Source organism: Petaurus breviceps, unplaced genomic scaffold (genome assembly GCF_028583685.1).
Source record: "Petaurus breviceps papuanus isolate PSGF00001 unplaced genomic scaffold, PetGlider_PUasm1.0 156, whole genome shotgun sequence".
In the NCBI taxonomy this organism is placed as follows: domain Eukaryota; kingdom Metazoa; phylum Chordata; class Mammalia; order Diprotodontia; family Petauridae; genus Petaurus; species Petaurus breviceps.
The window spans coordinates 6,900,925-6,914,496 of NW_027185720.1; the positions used below are offsets into that span (position 1 = coordinate 6,900,925).

Here is a 13,572-nt window from a genome sequence, read left to right on the forward strand (position 1 = left end):
GGGGGGAGAGAGAGAGAATGGGGAGAAGAGAGAGAGAAAGAAAGAGAAGATGGAAACAGAGAGGTGAGAGAGAAAGGAGAGAGACAGAGAGATAGGGAGGGGAGGGAGAGAGACAGAGAGAAACAGAGAGAGAATGGGGAGAAGAGAGAGGAGGGAGGGAGCACTGTTCTCTTACATGTAGCACCTCAGGGGCCGGTACGTTGACACTAAGACGTACAAGCGCAGGTCAAACTTCCTCCCGCCGATGAGCAGTGGGTTGCTGATATACAGAGAGATGACATAGGCTTCTTTGGATGACTGAGACACAAACCTAGAGAGAGGGGAAGTGTGCCACCAGGCCCTGACCCTGGCCCAGCCTGGGCTCTGTCTTGGGGTGGGGCAGGAGCAGGGGCCAAATGCTCCCTGCATCTCATCCAGAACTGAGCTCAGACTTACTGAATGTTTGGGGAGCTGAATGTACTAGCTTGGGTACATGGTCACACAGAGTTTCGGGCCTCAGTTTCCCCATGAGTGATACATGCAGACAGCTCAGCACAGATAAAGGGCAAGCCCGGGGTTCAGGTCCGCCTTCTGACTAGTTGGCCCTGGCCAGGTCAAGTCATCTCTGGGGCCCCTTCCTAAAAAGAACCATGTCCCATGTGGCCATGGAGGGGAGGGATCACAGGTCTGCACCGATTCAGGCACTCCCTCTGCCAGGGCACAGTGGGGCATTTGGGAGCTAAGAGCTACCGTAGCCTGAGCTCACAGGACGATGGCAGCTTACTGTGAACTGCTGGGGGTAGGCAGGTCTCCCATGGTCTCAGGACCACTTCAGAGAGAAGAACCCTAAGACTCGAAGAGATTTAGGGGCCCCTGGGGCCATGGCCTGGCTGCCTCTGCAGCCTAAGACTCTGTGGCAGGCAGGGCCTCTGCTCCCCTCCCTGGGACCCATGGCTACAACTGGGATAACCCTCTAGGAAGGGAAGGACCAGGGTGCTGGCCACAGAAACACGAGAGGCACGTATTTCTCTCCACTTACGATGATGTTTTGCTGTCCCGAGACCACTTTTTAATCTGTGAGAGTTTATTGATGAGAAATATCCCCTTCCCCTGGGCCTTTCCACAAGGCTTCATAATCCAGGTGCTAGAGGGGCTTTTCCGGAATTCCTCCACAAACAGGTTGTAGTCAGCCGGGAGCATGAAGGTGACTGGCACAAAGTCTACAGGGTCAAGGCAGAGGGCAGAAGTCAGAGCAGAGCCCAGACCTGAAGCCCCCCGAGAGCTGCCCAGCCACCACCCACCAACTCACTGGCCTCGAGCACCGAAAACTCAGTCCTTTGGCAGACAGTTCAGCAGCTCACTTCCCCACAGCCTGTGTGTGACTGGGGAGGGGGGGTACTTAGGGCCACTCCCAGCCAGGGGGCTCCTCCCCCCAGCTTTGGGGGGCAGCAGCCCCAAAGAAGCACTGTGACCATCAGGGATTGACATGCTGGGAGGAGGGAGATGGAGAGACCAAAGGAGCTGTTTTAGCTGGGAGAGAAGCCAATCCTTAGGAATTAGAGAGGAGATGATGGTGGGATAGGGGAAGATGAGGGCTGGTGTGGTCAGGAAGGAGGCAGCAAGAAGAGAAACTGAGGCAAGAACCTGGAAGCCAGCTGTGCCACTAAGTGACCCTGCTTAGTTCCCCCACATTAAGACTGGGCTTCCTCATGCACAAGATGAAGGGGTTGGACTTTTGGTCCAACCTTTTGGTATCTCCCACCTCTGTTCTAAGGCCCCTCCCAGCCCTGACATCCCCTGTTCTCCAGCCCTCCTGACTCTGGCATTGCCAGCCTGTGGCCCAGGAGGTAAGGCTCATCTCTGGCCTCTGCTAGGTGAGGCCCATCTGGGAGGACAGGGCTGTAAGGTGTCTCTAGGGCTGCATCTCAAGCCTTGGTAGGGCCTGTCAGGCCTGGCCTTCTCAGACCCCACTGGCCTAAGGGGTGATACACAGAGAGGTATAGATGCGGCCAGCAGATACAAACCCAAGTAGATGTATTTCCCATTCTCGTCCTTCTCCGCCAGGGGACTTCCTTCTTTTTCCAGCTCTTTCCGGTATCTCTTAATGTTCTTTACCATTAAGTCCTTCCTGGTCAGCTCATAATGGTTGGGGAAATGGTTGACTATCTGATCATCCGAGAGGCGGTAACCAGCTTCGAGACTGAACACATTGCGGATGGTCTGCACGCTCATCCTGAAACGCAAGCACAGGCAGGCCACTGAGTGCCTGTCCAGCCTTGAAGCTGTGAGGGAGCCCTCACTGCTGCTGGTCAGTGTGGCCACTGGAAAGAGCCAGGGAGCTTCTGATCCTGGATCTGCTGGCCTGGAACCTGGGGAACAGCACTACTGACCTCCCTGGGCCTCAGTTTCCTCCTCTAAAAAATGAGGAAGGTGAACCAGATGGCCTCTAAGGTCCCTTCAGCTCATCACTTCCCACCTCCTCACTTTTGCTCAGACCATCTCCCCTGCCTGGGATGCCCTCCCTCTTCCCCTCTGCTTCTCAGAATCCTCTTATAGCTCCTGGGCTACCTCCTACAGGAAGCTCTTCCTGAAACATTTGGCTGTGAGGGCCTCTCTTCCCTCCCCTTCAAAAATAACAGTACATTTAATATTCTGAGAGGCAGGGGGCAGAGAAAATGAAGAGCTGACCTGGGGAGAGCCCCATTTGTGACAACGCTGACCAGAAACCCTGGGAAAATCACTGACTATCTCAGTGCTTCAGAGCAGTCCTATAGCCCTGTCTGCCAAGGGAACCTACAGGCCAGATTCAGCTGCCCCTACCTTGGACACCAGCATGAGCCACTAACAAGATACAGAGAAGAGGCTGTCCACATGTGTGCCTGGGAGCTCCTTGGAGTAATGAAAGCCTAGGGCCCATCCCGTCCCAGCTCATTTCTAACAGCCTAGTATGTACTTAGCATGTGCACAGTAAGAGTTCCCTGGGATCTTCAGGAGGCTGTAAATGGCCAGCATGCGTGATTGGCACTATGCCCGATGGGCACCCTGGGCACTGCCCTGGCCCTCAGAGAGTCACATGGAGGCAGGAGGGTCTGGACATGTGTGGCAGAGGACAAGATGGAGGGGACAGCAGATGCTGAGGACAACCCAGAGCCCCTGAAATGCCAGTGTAACTGGGTGATGGGCATGTCTGGGAAGAAGGACTGAGCTGCCTGAACTCCACAGCCATTAAGGCCCTGCTAAAAGTGAAGCAGGCAGCAGCTGACAAGAGATGTATAAAGTAGAATCAGGGAGCATTTCTCCCCTCAGGGAGCTCTTGATTCAGCAAACCAGTTTATAAACCCAAGCTGGCACTGAGGTGCGGGGATCAAAGTCCAAATCAGAAAATCTCACACTCCCAGGAGCATAGCTCCCATCGCCCAGCAACCTCCACGCCCACCTCTCTCAACCCCACACCATGGCCTGTCCATTCTTCTGTACAATGACACTTCATATGTGTTACTGGTGGTTCCTAGAGAAGGCCTGTCAGCTGTGGGAAGACCAGGACAGAGCACAGAAGCCCAGGCACGGGGAACCTTCCCCTCAGAGGATGTGAGAGGGAGAACCCGAAGTATGTGCTTTGGGGGAAGATGGAAACTCAAGACAAAGTTCCATCCCCCATCTGCTAACTCCACACCGGTACATCCACAGAACAGAGGCACCAGCAGCCAGCCCAAGCCCAGAGACATGGCAAGGACTGGGATGGGGCAGGAGAAGAAGGGCATTAGGTCAGACTTGTCACTGCCCCTCTCTGTGCCTCAGTCTCTCCCACTATCAAATAAGGGAAGGGTTTGCACTGGGTGATCTCGTGGGGTCTGACTCCAGAATTCTCTAATTCTATTCACATCAGGACAGTCATGAATATTATGAGATGATGCTGGTGAAATCACCTTGAAAATTCTAAAGTGAAAGGCGCAGAGTGAGCTGTGCTGAGCATAAATGTAAAATCCAAACTCACAGTTAAAACCATACTGGCTCTTTTTACATCCCATCCCATCCCACAAACAGCTGCCCGTCCTCTGATCCCAGAGCTTTCTGCGGCTAAGGGACTATGAGCATTCAGAGAGTGTCTGGTGGCCCCTGGATTTCAGGTGCGAGGCTGACAAAGCATGACTGCTTATCATGATTAAAGCACTACTGAATGGCTATGTGTAAGTGCCTTGGATTCTCTGGGAAAAAAAGCAGCTGGAAGACACAAATGATGGGGGGAGGGCAGGCGGAGGGAGCACACCACCATTTCCGTCCCATGAGGCAGGGGGTCTGATGAGCCCATTTTACAGAGGAGGTCACCAAGGCCCAGAGGGGTACACATTTGTGAAGGGCAAGGCATGACCCTCCTTGTAATCTCCTGCCACCAGGGAATGTGCCAGGTGGAAAAGAAGGGAAAAATTATCAGCTCACCAGTAAAAATTCCAGTCTTCATTCTCTGTCACTTGGATCCAGCCTCTCTTCTCAAAGTTGTTGATGAGTACTGACTTCTCAATGTCTGTCACCCATTTCACTTTGCCTGCCATTATCCTAGAGAGAAAAAGAGACAGCGCATGGTCAGGGCTGCTCCCCACGATGACCCCAGAGGAGGGTGGCCACCTGGCTTCCTACCAAATCCCCTCCGTGTGGGAGTCAGCTGGGCAGAGGGAAGGATGCCAAAGTGGAGTCAAAAGCTCTGTCTCTAACACCAGCTGCATAATCCCCCACTTTGGGCCTGTTTCCTATTCCACAAAATGGGAATAATCCTTGTCTGGTCTCCCTCATAGACATTCTTGGGAACACAGGCTGCTGTGAATACTCTAGTCCTATCTCTGTCAGTAACTGGCTGTATGCCATCCACTCCTCTGGGACTCAGTTCACCCATCTGCAAAAGGAAAAGATCGGACGAGATGAGCTTTAGGGGAGATCTTGTGGTCCCTTCCCTGCAGAGTAAGGGTAAACGCCATCTGGTTCTAGAGCGTGAGTCTGGAAGAGTGGCCGTCCACAGTAGAGAGAGCCCAGCAGGAGCGCCAGGACAGGAGGCAGGCCTGAGTGACTGGCATTAGGGGGTCGCCCAATTTCACAATCGGAGAAGTGAGACCTGGGGGGTGGTCCCACCCTCTCATTTCTGCTCTTGTTCAGTCATGTCCCACTCTTTTGTGACCCCATTTGGGGTTTTCTTGGCAGAGATCCTGAAGTGGTTTGCCATTTCCTTCTCTAGGTCATTTTATAGATGAGGAAACTGAGGCAAACAAGGTTAAGTGACTTGCCCAGGGCCACAGAACTAGTGTCTGAGGCCGGATTTGAACTCAGGTTTTCCTGACTCCAGGCCTGCTGTTTTATTCACTGCACTGCCCTGCCCACTTATTTTTACAGATAGGGAAACCGAGGACCATGTCACCCCAAACCTCAATTCAATACACTCCAATGGCACCCTATCACCTTCAGGATCAAATAAAAAATCCTCTATCTGATGTTCAAAGCCCTTATTGCTGGTCTGGCCCCTTCCCTCGCCTCCCCCACCCACCAAGACACTCAGAGATTCAGCGACACTGGTCTCCTTGCTGTTTCTAACACAAGATGATCCATGCTGAGTCACTGAATCTTTTCACAGCTATCCCCCAGGCTCAGAATTCTTTGCTTCCTCACCTCCATCTTTTGGCTTCCACGTCCCAGCCAAAATCCCTTCTTCTAATAAGAGGATCTCCTTTAAAGCTAGTGCCCTCCCTGTGAGGTGACCCCCAGTGTGTCTGGTCTCTAGCCTGTTTGCTTGGGATCTCCCCCACTAGACTAGAGAGGGCCTGTCTTCTGCCTCTCTCTGTTCACAACAGAGCCCAGCACACAGTAGGTACTTAATCAATGTCTCAGATGTAAAACCAGGGAGTCCTATCGAAAGGTTCCTTCCAGCTCTGCTGATCTGGTGAGTCTGGGCTAAAGGACCCAACGGTCCAGTCACTTGCGTCTGAAGGTCCTCACTTAGGGACACATCTTGCCCAGATTCTGCCGCCTAGTGACCGACCACTGGGAGGTTAAAGGTTTCCAGCATACGCTGGTCCACACCTGGGAAGAAGGAATATTTGGACAACTATTCAAATCAAAGCAATTCCCAGGATGAGCCAAAGTTAACGCTCATGGAAGGAAATAGCGAGCAACACTGTTGTTTTTAAAAACTACAAACAGGGGGCGGCCAGGTGGCTCAGCGAGTAAGAGCACTGGCTCCAGTGTCAGGATGAATCTAGGCTCAGACACTTAGCACCCACCCAGAAACACCTGGCCTTGTGACCTTGAGCAAGTTACTTAACCCCAATTGCTTTAAAAAAAAACAACACTACAAACAGAAGTAAGGGGACATAGCTTCCACTTTCCTTCCAATTCAGAGGAATTTAAAGTACCACTCATTCTGACGACTGGCCCGACACCGAGCCATCCCTGTGCTGGATGGGGTTTGTGCTTCCTTCACAGTAAAAGCCAGTTTTAAAATCTGCCATCTCCTCCTCCAATGCCACGAGTCACTACTTTTTGGATTTTCTTTTGAAACAAAAATCACTGTTTCTAAGCTTAATTTAAAAAAAAAACATAAAGAGAAATTTTAACTTACATTCCAGGAAAAAGGCAAATAAAAGGTAAGAGGACAGAACTAATTGTCTTTAAATAAGCATTTCTTGAGCTCTGACTTAGCCTTTAAAACCTTGTTATTCGTAGAAACTTTTTTCCCAAAACATTTTCAAATCTATGATCTAAAATCATCCTTACATGAACTCTGTGGGATAAATCAGCGAGGTAACAGATATAGAAACCTAGGCCTGAGAATCCGTAAGATTTGCCTCAAGTTACCTGGTCACTGAATGACAAAATCTGGACAACCTTAGCTAATCGAGGCACAGGTTCCCAGGCCACCTTGGAGCTCTCTGGCCCACCTCTGAGTGGCAGCATGGAGGACAGCAAGAGGGGCCTTAGTGCTGGTCTAGTCTAGACCAACCCCTTCACATTACTGAGTACTGAGAACTGAAAAGAATTTTACTAACGCTTTTTGTCTTTCTGGAGAGTATACCAATTCCTTTTGTATTTATACCACAGTCATTGTGCACATATTGGGGTGTACACGTACACACACATCCCTTGACTAACCTCCAAAACTCCTTGTGATAAAGGGAAAACATGATATATACAGAGAATATGTATATTTTACCACATCTATATACGTATGTGTCTATGTGCATATATATATGCATACATGTATATATGTATGTACGTATGTGTATATGCACACACATATTATATATACAGAATGCTTCTTTCTTTCATTCCAAAAGAGAGACTGGGAGGACAAGGACAAAGTGTCATATTTGCTATAAATGAATGGACAAATAGATGGATGGATGAATGAACACACACACACACACACACACACACACACACTCATCTATAAATGAGCTGGAGAACGAAATGACAAACTACTCTAGTATTTTTGCCAAGAAAACCCCAAATGGGGTCAGAGTTGGACATGACTGAAAACAGTCGAATGACAACTCTGTGTGTGTATGTGTGTACACTCTTCTGTCCTCGACCTCTTCTGTGTCAAAGCAAGGAAGCGGCCCTACTGTGTGCTGAGACTCTGCCTGGCTACTTACCACCTACTGCCCCTTGGTGAGCTTCCTGCCTGGTGGGAGGGTGCAGATGAGCCTTCCCAAGTTTCTCTGACTCCCTCCTAACATTTCTCACTTCACAGTGAGAGGCTTTGGAGGCCACAGTCCCCTGGCTTCTCGGGGATCTTCTACTCCAAAGGGGGCTGCTAGGAACCTGGATATATCCTGGACCTTCTTTCCTGACTTCCCAGTAATTGGAATCCCAGTTCTCCCTGATCAGGGAGGGGAGGAAACTGAGGCCTACACCATGCAAGGGGATTGTTTCCTGAAATTAAAACTGGACAGGGAAGAGAACTCAGGCTGGCCCAAGGCCTGGACAAATTCTGAAAACCCCTGGAAGGTAAGGACTGTGCTGTCTCATATGATTTTCACAATGACTCTGTGAGGAGACGGGTTTTCAAGATGTCTGTGGGCCTGTTTGTTCTCATTCACTGATCTCCCCTCCCTCGACACTGGGACACTGGTGGCATGCTGGCCCATCCCCTGTCTCAGTCACTAAAAAGCTTTTGGGACAGCCTCCTGACACCCTTCCCCCCCCCCCCCCAAACCCATTGCTGACTCCTGGACCTTGGGCTCCCAACCCCTCCCACCACTGACCATTGTATACAGTCCAGGTCACCAACCAATAAGACGACCTATTTTCTGGTCTCCCTTTCTTTGCCCCTGCAAAGGCCCTGGAGAGAACCCCAGCCTTGGAGTGCTTAGTTCTGCTCTGTGCCCACTAGGACTCAGTCTCCTTCAGCTCTTTTGGCTCTCTCACCTGCTGGGCCTCTTCCCTCCCCCCTCTCCACTGACCCCTGCTATCCCATAGTCCAAGGGGCTCCCTCCCTCTCCGCAGTAACTGCATTCTGTATCACTCATATGGCAATCAATCCCATTCTGCCCTGTGACTTTTCTCTGATTACTGAATGTATAGGCCTGCCCTCTCCCTACCCAGACTGCAAGCTCCCTGACGGCAGGACCTCATTGTTCCATGGCAGCCCTGGGCAGGGACTCTCACTGGACAGGTCAGCTCTGGGGGACACACTCTCTAAGGAACCACAAACATACCATTTAAGCTGCTAATTAACAAGTTGCTGGCTGTTTACAGGTTGCTTTCTTCTCTAATGACTCCACCTAAAAAAAGAATGTAGAAAAAAAAACAGGGTAGGGTTCAGAGTTAATTGGAATACAAAGAACTTAATCTTTTAACCACCCATAGACCAAAACAAGCCACCCTTGGAGAGAATCCAGCCGGGGGAGGGTAGGTCCCGGGCCCCCTGACCACTCTCTATGCTGGACAGCTGCCAGTCTGTCTGCACAGACCAGACTCTGTTCCCTCTCAGGTCAAAATGACCCTCCCCCAAAAAGAAGTTAGGCAAAATCTGTAATTACAGAAGGACACCAGGCACGGGGAAGGAGGAGAAATGATGGGCCCAAGGTCGGGGATCCCTGAGGGATAGGTCTGGGGACAGATTCCAGTCCCAGCAGGTCCTGTGCGTTCGAGTGGGTCACCGTAGCACGGGGCCTCCGGGCCGGACCCGGCACCATCTCCGCCGCGCCGTCTGCACGGAGCTCCGGGGCCGCAAAGGGCTGTGTGCGCACTATCTCTTGGGTGCCCCCGAGGGCCCGGGCCCGGCCCAGTAGAAGCAGCAGCCCTGGGACCTGGGTCAGGTCTTCCAGCATGCACTGTGACGCTTGCGATGCGGCACCCAGGCTACGCGAGGACCCGCGGCATGCGCAGCCCCGAAGGCTCCCAAAGGCTGCCCGGTGCCTCCCAGGGGGTCGGAGGGCCCCTCCACGGGCGGCGGCCTGGGACGGGCTCCGCCCAGGCTGCCCGTGCGGCCCGGCCCGGCCCGGGGGGTGCTGCCTCCTGCCCAGCCGCGGCCTGGTCTTCTCTGACCAGGAGGGGCCGGCCCGACGGGGAGCCAGGGGGCGGGGGCGCCTGTCACCCTCAGGGGACCCCTGTGCCGGCCTAACGCGGACCATCCTCGCCACGGTGCCCGCCGAAGCCCGGGCTTGGCATCGGCCAGGAGGAAGCCGACGTGCTGGGAGTGGAGGGGCAGGCGTGGGGTCCTGCGTGGGCTCCATGGACAAGGAAGGGCAGCCCGGCCTCAGGCTCAGCACCCCCAGGAGCAGCGCCCGCGGCCTCTGGGGGGGGGGGTCACCGGGGGCCTGGGCATGGGGGCAGGGAGGAGATACCCCCCACGGGGCAGAGCCCGCGAGCCTCAGGGAGGACTCGAACCCAGCCCCAGGAGCTTTCAGTGCACTGTGTCTGACCAGGAGTCGGGAGACCTGAGTTTGAACCCATCCTCATTTGTACAATGGGGATGACCCTTCCCCCACGCTGGGGTCCGGAATTAGAGTCCAGACCGGGGGAGGCCCGGACCATCCCCTTAGGAAAGCCTCATCACCCGGGACCTCAGCAGGATAAAAGTCATCCCCTTAGTCCGGCATTCAAGGCCTTCGGCTCCTTGGCCCCGGAGGGGAAGGGGCGGGACGACCGAGGGAGCGGGGCTGGGTGGGGGACCAGGGCGGGGCCGTCCTCACTTGCCTCCGGGTCTGTAGAGCAGTCCGGCCGCCCCTTGGGGCTCCGCTCCCGCCCTGGGCTCCGCCCCGGGAGCCGCAGCCGGGAATGAGGCTCTACGGCCGAGCGCCACCCCGCCTTCTGCTTCCGGGTGGGCCTTGGAAACGGGAAGCGTGGCGCAGGCGTCTTCCGGCCTCCTCAGGACTACTTCCGGGGCATCTCTGGCTCGGCCCCGCCCCTCCAGCAGGCTCGGCGCGCAGGCTCGCTGGGGAGCTGCGGCCCGCCAAATGGGGAAATGATTTCTTTTTTAAATAAGATTTTTTTTTTTCGCTATTTGTTCCGTGGGTTCGGTAGTGTCTGGGGGCGGGGGCGGGGGCGGGCCGAGCGTTCTTACTCTAAGGAAGAGCAGAGCCGGGTGCCAGCAGTGGGAGGGAAGGCTCCTTTCTGGGGGCGGGGGCGGCTCTGGAACTCGGAGCGGCCGAAGTTCCAGAGCCGCAGCCCCGGGCTTGGGAGGGACGGTCCGGGCGCGGGGCGCCAGCTGCTCCCCCGCAGCACGGAGAGGAGGGGGCTCCCCCCTGGAGGCCTGGGGTCAGGGGCGGCAGGCACACACCGCTCCGTCCCCGGGGGCCCCACCTCCGAAGACCCCGCCGCGCCGGAGGCTTGCACGCGCGGCCCTTGTTCTGTCCGCCTGCGGCTGCGGTGAGGGAGGTGAGCGCGCACACCGCTGGGCCTTTCCTTTCCCCCGCCCCGCCATCGGGGCGCTGCTGCCTGAGTTTGGGTGCCCTCCTCGGACAGGGCTGTTCCTCCCCGCAAGGCCCGGGGATGGGACCGTCTGCAGCTAGGTTACTTGGTCTGTGTGTGCAGCACCTGCCTCCTGTAACTTTACAGACCTCCCTTCTCAGCCACAGTCACGTCTAGGGCCATTCTGCGATCCCTGTCACCGTCTCTGGGGAATGCATGAATCTCTGTGGATTATACTAGATATAATTAATCCAGGCTACACCTGATTTCTGGCCTTGAATTCATCAGGCATTCCCCTGGGGACACCCAGACTATCCACGGGGCCCTGGAAGCTGACCCCCTTCTTCCTCCGAGCCCCCTTACCTCTCCTACACTGGGCACTCTCAGGAAGCCATAGCAAAGGGGATAGCTATTAGGACCAAGGCGCACGTTCCTTTCCAGTGGAGGGGCAAAATGGGCCTATGGACCCTCCCTCCATAGAGCCCCCAGAGGTGCCCTGCTGACGTTCTGTGACTCCCCAACTGTAATGCCAAGCAAAGGCAACTTTGCAAGGTTTAAAATATCAGCATAGCTTCTCTATATTTTATTCCAGGGACAAATTAAGAACAGAGAAAATCAAAATACAGCATTCACCAAGTGTAATTCAATAATTTCCAAGTACTACTCCACCCCTGGACAGCGCCCCAGAAAAGGGACAAGTGAACTCTAAATATGTGTTGTGTAGAGGTGGCTTATGGTAAAGCTGACTCTGTGTCAGTGGGTCCTGCAGCTGCGTGCCCTGTAGCAGGAGCACCTGGACCTCATGAACCAAGTGATTTTGCACACCAGGGAGCAGGCCCTCAAGAGGCTACAGACCTGCCACAAGGTGCTGGAGGCCCAGCTGGAACCAAAGATGACACACTCCAGGTTCTGCAGACAGAGAAGATTGTCCTGGAGGTGGCGCTGCAGGAGCCCCTGGAAAGGAAGGGGGAGTTTGCCCCAGGCCCCCAGCAGCTGCGGGTGGGCACAGATAGCCCCTCGGAGCCCTTGTAGCAGTTGAGGCAGGAGATAGCTGTCAAGGGCAGCCAGGTGAGGAGGTGGGCTATTCCTTGGGTTGGGCTTAGAGATGCTCACTCAAAAAAATGCTTTCTTTTTTTTTTTCCCAAAGTTTTAATATGAATTTTCCTTGGGCAATAGAAAGCATTAGAGCACCCAAGGGGCAGAGCTTGGCTTAAGAGGAAGAGGTAGAACCTGTGGAGGCCAGTGCAGGGGCCTGGTCTTCCAGGGCACTTTGGAAGTCACTCTGTCACCTCGTTGGGCTGCGTGACCTCTGGCACATGGGCCAGTCATTGGCAACTGCTTCTTTTTGGGCACAGTAGCTCTCTTAGCAGTTGTGCTATCTGAAAATAATCAATAAAGTGACTAGTATGAGCAAGTCACTGTGCCCCTGTGCACTAGGGACACAAAGAGAGGCAAAAGGCAGTGCCTGCCTTCAAGGAGCTTTTAATCTAACGGAGAAGACTACAAGAAAACACATATGCACGAACAAGCAACATACAGGAGCGATAGGGAATAATTAGCAGAGGGAAGGCACTGGAAGTAAGAGGGATTAGGCAAGATGTCCTGTCAAGGGTGGGTTTTTAGTTGGGGCTTAAAGAAAGTGACAGGGGCAGCCAGGTGGCTCAGCGAGTAAGAGCACCAGCTCCAGTGTCGGGATGACCTGGGGATCAAATCCAGGCTCCAATACTTAGCACCACACCCAGAAATAACTGGCCGTGTAACCTTGAGCAAGTTACTTAACCCCAATTGCTTTTTTTAAAAAAAAAAAAAAGAAAGACAGGGAGGTCATTGGTAGAGTGGAGGAGGAAGAGTATTCTGGGAATGGGGGATAGTCAGAGAAAATGGCCAGAGCTGAGAGATGGAGTGTCTTGTTATTAGAACAGCCATATGGTCAGTGTCAGTGGATCAAAGAATATGTGTTGGGTTCCCCAGATGATAAGTGGTCCAAGGATATGAACAGGCGATCTTCAGAGATAGAAATTAAAGCTATCTATAAGCACATGAAAAAATGCTCTAAATCACTATTGATTAGAGAAATACAAATCAAAACAACTCTGAGCTACCACAACTCACCACTCAGATTGGCTAAGATGACAAAACAGGAAAATGATAAATGCTGGAGAGGATGTGGAAAAATTGTAACACTGATGCATTGTTGGTGGAGTTGTGAACTGATCCAACCATTCTGGAGAGCAATCTGGAACTATGCCCAAAGGGCTTTAAATAATTGCATACCCTTTGACCCAGTAATACCACTTCTAGGGTTCTATCCCAAAGAAATCATAGAAGTGGGAGGAAGACCTGTATGTACAAAAATATTTATTGCAGCTCTTTTTGTGGTGGCAAAGAACTGGAAATCAAGGGGATGCCCATCAATTGGGGAATGGCTGAACAAGTTGTGGTACATGAATCTAATGGAATACAATTGTGCTATAAGAAATGAGGAGTAGCCGGACTTCATATTTACCTAGAGAGACTTCTACAAACTGATCCTGAGTGAGAAGAGTAGAACCAGGAGAAATTTGTACACAATTACAGACACAACATATGTGTGATGACCGCCTTTGATAGACTGGACTCTTCTCAGCAATGCAGGGTTATAAGACTCATGATGGAAGGAGATGTCTACATTCAGAGAAAAAACTAGAAAGAACAGAG

At 53.0% G+C, this 13,572-nt stretch overlaps 1 protein-coding gene across 2 annotated transcripts in view; it reads right to left on the bottom strand.

Annotated features, from left to right (window-relative positions):
• The window catches only part of TTLL1 (TTL family tubulin polyglutamylase complex subunit L1), a 23,684-nt gene extending 13,383 nt beyond the window's left edge, over positions 1-10,301 (bottom strand). The window contains exons 1-6 of one of the 2 annotated variants that reach the window (XM_069081966.1): positions 10,162-10,301; positions 8,679-8,744; positions 4,417-4,533; positions 2,004-2,212; positions 1,019-1,199; positions 176-259 (exon numbers count right to left, since the gene is read on the bottom strand). In XM_069081966.1, the coding sequence (XP_068938067.1) occupies positions 176-259; positions 1,019-1,199; positions 2,004-2,212; positions 4,417-4,529 (587 nt within the window). In that variant the 5' untranslated portion in view covers positions 4,530-4,533; positions 8,679-8,744; positions 10,162-10,301. Of the gene's footprint in view, positions 1-175; positions 311-1,018; positions 1,200-2,003; positions 2,213-4,416; positions 4,534-8,678; positions 8,745-10,161 lie in introns of both variants that reach the window. The other variant, XM_069081965.1, reaches the window with a different exon arrangement.
• Between the last annotated feature and the right edge of the window lie 3,271 nt (positions 10,302-13,572).